Source organism: Lygodium microphyllum, chromosome 1 (assembly GCF_053477565.2).
Source record: "Lygodium microphyllum isolate KBCC chromosome 1, Lygodium_microphyllum_v1.1.10, whole genome shotgun sequence".
Lineage (NCBI taxonomy): Eukaryota > Viridiplantae > Streptophyta > Polypodiopsida > Schizaeales > Lygodiaceae > Lygodium > Lygodium microphyllum.
This window is the reverse complement of record NC_141135.1, coordinates 66,492,274-66,496,025: the sequence shown is the minus strand read 5'-3', so window position 1 is coordinate 66,496,025 and position 3,752 is coordinate 66,492,274. Positions and strand designations below refer to the sequence as shown.

Here is a 3,752-nt window from a genome sequence, read left to right as displayed (position 1 = left end):
AGAGATTAGAGATTAGAGATAGAGATAGAGATAGGGACTAGAGGTTCTATGAATTCTCATCCTCTTATAGCTTGCCTCTTCTTCTTTGCAACATTTCAACTACCACTTGCACTAGCTAGTTGTGTCTACTATGAAAATTTATCATCCTCTTGTCTCTTCTTCTAAATTGTGACATTTCACCTACCATTTGCACCTAGCATTTACAAAATCCTAATTTCCACGAAGCCAATTTGGATCGTTGTTTTAAAATTTTCGCTCGACAACGAAATTACGAATCTCGGTCTTATACGCGTTTTCGGTTTAAGTCGTGGGCCTTTTTCGCCGCGCCGTACCCATGCAAATAAAGAGATCGTTGACGATAATAAAGAGAGGGGGTCAGGATATGTTTGATTGTGGAGGAGAGAGAGAGCCAGGGGTGACTTACAGCTATAAAAGAGGGAGGAGGGCGCAAGGGAGCACGCTGTCTACACTGCACTCGGTCTACTTCTGATCAGTTGAGGCTGAGAGAGAGAGAGAGAGAGAGAGAGAGAGAGATGGCCCAGCTGCAGAAGAAGCCCGTATCGATGAGCAAGAACATCATGCTGGCCATGCTGGTGCTAGTTGTCCTGCAGGGGCTAGTGCTGTCTAGTGAGATGGCCAAGGCGGCTCCAGCGTGCCAGGGCACTATCAATGCGCTGGCGTCGGCGTGCGCCCAGTTCGCGAGCGGCAGTGCGCGCCCGGACCGCAACTGCTGCGGTGTGGTGCGCTCCATCAAGCCCGCCACCGTGGCCTGCCTCTGCCAGAATATCCCGCCCGGCATCGGCTCCTCCGTCATCTCCAAGATCGTCCGTGGCTGTGGCGTCTCCGGCTCCTTCTGCGGCGCCCGTTAATGATCATCAGGGAGGGAGAGAAACAATAATAGTACGACATATAATTGGCAACGTTATATCATTCCTTCTGTAATCTGTAAGCTGCAATCTTTCCTCCTCTCTTCGTAATATCATTCCCGCTTCCGACCATCCTTTTCTTCGCGTTCAACTTTAAGGTTACGCGCGCTGATCAAATTATCGCTAGCTATCGATCATCCGTCGTGCCGATTTGCGTAAGCGCTTATCGTTTCTTTCGCTTTAATCTAGCAAGATGACCTTTGAAACATTGTATTGGGATGACTCATGGAGCGATTAGTTCATGAAGACACAGACGTGTATTCCATTACCATATTTTAACTAGTATTTTGTTCAAATGATAGAACCATTATCTGTACGCTACATTCAATTCCCATGGTGTGAATGATTTCCACATATATATCAAACATATAATTGAACATGGATAGGAATTTATAGATGGGCTTGACTGCAATGCCCGAAAAGCATAGAAAGTTAAAGCAACCTGAAGCTTGCTTTTTCTGGGTGGAGGCAACTTATGAGGGAACACATGAGCATGAAAATGAAGGGCAACCCTGAATCGTCATTATCCCAGCTACAAAATAGAGAAGCCATACGTGCTCGCAGTCTTGCAATCCTTCATGATTAGGTATGTTGGTTGAGGTTGAAGTCGACTCCATTTCAGCAATATCATTTCTGCAGTACAATATCAGGTATGTTGGTTGATGTTGACCATGTCTTTGTTGTTAGGTGATCTTGAACACTATCCATCGCAATAGTATCTTCAACAACAGCGTCTTCATCACCACGTACATTCCCAACTTTCCGTGTACTCTACAAAACCATGAAATGGAAACACAATTTTGAATAATGCATGCAAGAGAGAGAGAGAGAGAGAAAGATTGCATCAATGCATTGGCAGCCTGATTGAAACCATTGAGCACATTGAGCAAAACATCTACATTCTAGAGTGCACATGAAGAAACCACATCAGATTAAATTAACATGCAATTGAGAAGAGGCATCTTTCTTAAGGCTAAATATAGAAAAGGATAGAAAAGGAGAAATGAAGAGGCTCAGGATGACCAGAATGTCAAATTACCGATGCCACTGTTGCTACAAGGAGAACACATTAGTTCTGAGTAGTTGCAAACTCCCAGATCCTTGCTAAACACCAGTTTTGAGTACTTACTGTTTCTAAATTGAAACCACATTGAGCAAAACATCTATTTGAGAGTGCTACAAGAGGAAACCGCATCAGATTGAATTGATCTGTGACTGTACAATAAAATAATATTTCAAGAGGTATCTTTCTTAAGGCGAAAGATAGAAAAAGATAGAAAAGAGAACAGTAGAGGCCAAGGATGACTAGAATGCCAAATTGTTGCCGCAGAAATGGTGCATTCGAGACCTACTACTAGCCACCGCTGTTGATGTTGTCATAGGGAGAACATGCTAGCTTTGAGCACTTGCAAACTCCATAGGGAGACTGCAGGCGCGTGGGAGGGGCCGCTGATGCCACGGGCTTGCACAATCAGGCTGCAAGCAGTGTACGCTTGTATGATGCTAGTCCGTTGGAGAAAAAGTTATAATTAGCTACACTTTTAATAGGAAAGTAAGAAAAACATACCTCCTCTGGTTGTCAAATCCTCATGGCCCGGTTGTATTGGTCCTCAGTGATGAGACCCTCCTCATAAAAGTGAAGCCATGTCACTGCGCGGTTATGGCCTCGATGGTAACCTACCTCTCTAGGAGTAGGTGTCCTACCAACGATGGTAGTCTGCAAAACATTTAGAGATATACAAACAATTATGAGTCACAATATATTAGACTAAAATATATAAATAATTGAAAGAAATATAAATTTAAAAAAACTAGAAATCAAAATATACTTACAAACTCTGCCTCTCGCGACTCTCTACCGCCCGATCCGTAATGCGACGATCCTATGGTTTCCATTTCGATCCGTCGCGCCTCTACGTGCTGGCGACTCTTCACTTTCTCTGCTGCTTTCTTCTTGGCTTTCTTCCACTCTATGCAGTGGCACATAGGTGGTTGGCTATAGGCTCCACACCCCTCCTCCAACCTCCGCAGTGAGTCCCTGGCCACATTTTCAAAGAGCTTTCTTTAAACATTGAGCATAACACTTAAGTGCTAATGCTTCTCTTAAATAAGAAAACTGATAAACACAAACATGGGATTGGTCACATTCATCATTGCAAAAATATATTGTTTACTATCAAAACTGGGAGACCTGGCACGTGTTTCCCCGCATCTACATTGCATGTTAGATGCACCCTCAGATGCGCTCCAGAGTGAACCTTCTGTCCAGCACGTCTATCTGCGCATCTAAGATGTAGCACAAATGCACTGTGAGACACACATTCCAGGTCAATGCGCTTGTATAATCTCGTGTAGACTATAGGTCAACCTTCTGTGCAGCACGTGTACACTGTAGAGCACACGCGCCAGCACACACGCTCTAATACGTACCCTCAGATGCTATGAGAGAAAATATTTTTCGCATCTATATCTGCGTGTAGCTATTAGACGTGCTCGGTCGGCTGATTTTAGGCCGACGACTGCCATTGATGATTTACAAAATGCAATACATAATGGAATCAAAAATCCTAAATACACAGATAGAGCAGAGAGAGGAAGAGAGAAACAAAGAGAGAGAGAGAGACAGAGACAGAGAGAGACTCACCTTGGGTGTTTGGTGTGGCGGGTGGTGGCACTTCTTCCCTCTCCTTCCTCTCCTTGGTAAGTTACCCTCCCTTGATGCTTGCTTACTTGCTTGTTGCTTCTTCTTGTTCTCCTCTTTCTTATTATCTCTTTCTTCCTCTCCTTGGCTTTCCTTTTTCCCTTCTTGTGTGTTTGAAATGAAAG

The 3,752-nt window shown here is 44.1% G+C and overlaps 1 protein-coding gene across 1 annotated transcript; it reads left to right on the top strand.

Moving 5' to 3' along the window:
• The first annotated feature begins 468 nt into the window (after positions 1-468).
• Positions 469-1,101, top strand: LOC148041212 (uncharacterized). The gene has a single exon (XM_087687659.1). The coding sequence runs from the start codon at positions 534-536 to the stop codon at positions 867-869; it is 336 nt and encodes a 111-aa protein (XP_087543785.1). The 5' UTR covers positions 469-533; the 3' UTR covers positions 870-1,101.
• Positions 1,102-3,752: the final 2,651 nt, after the last annotated feature.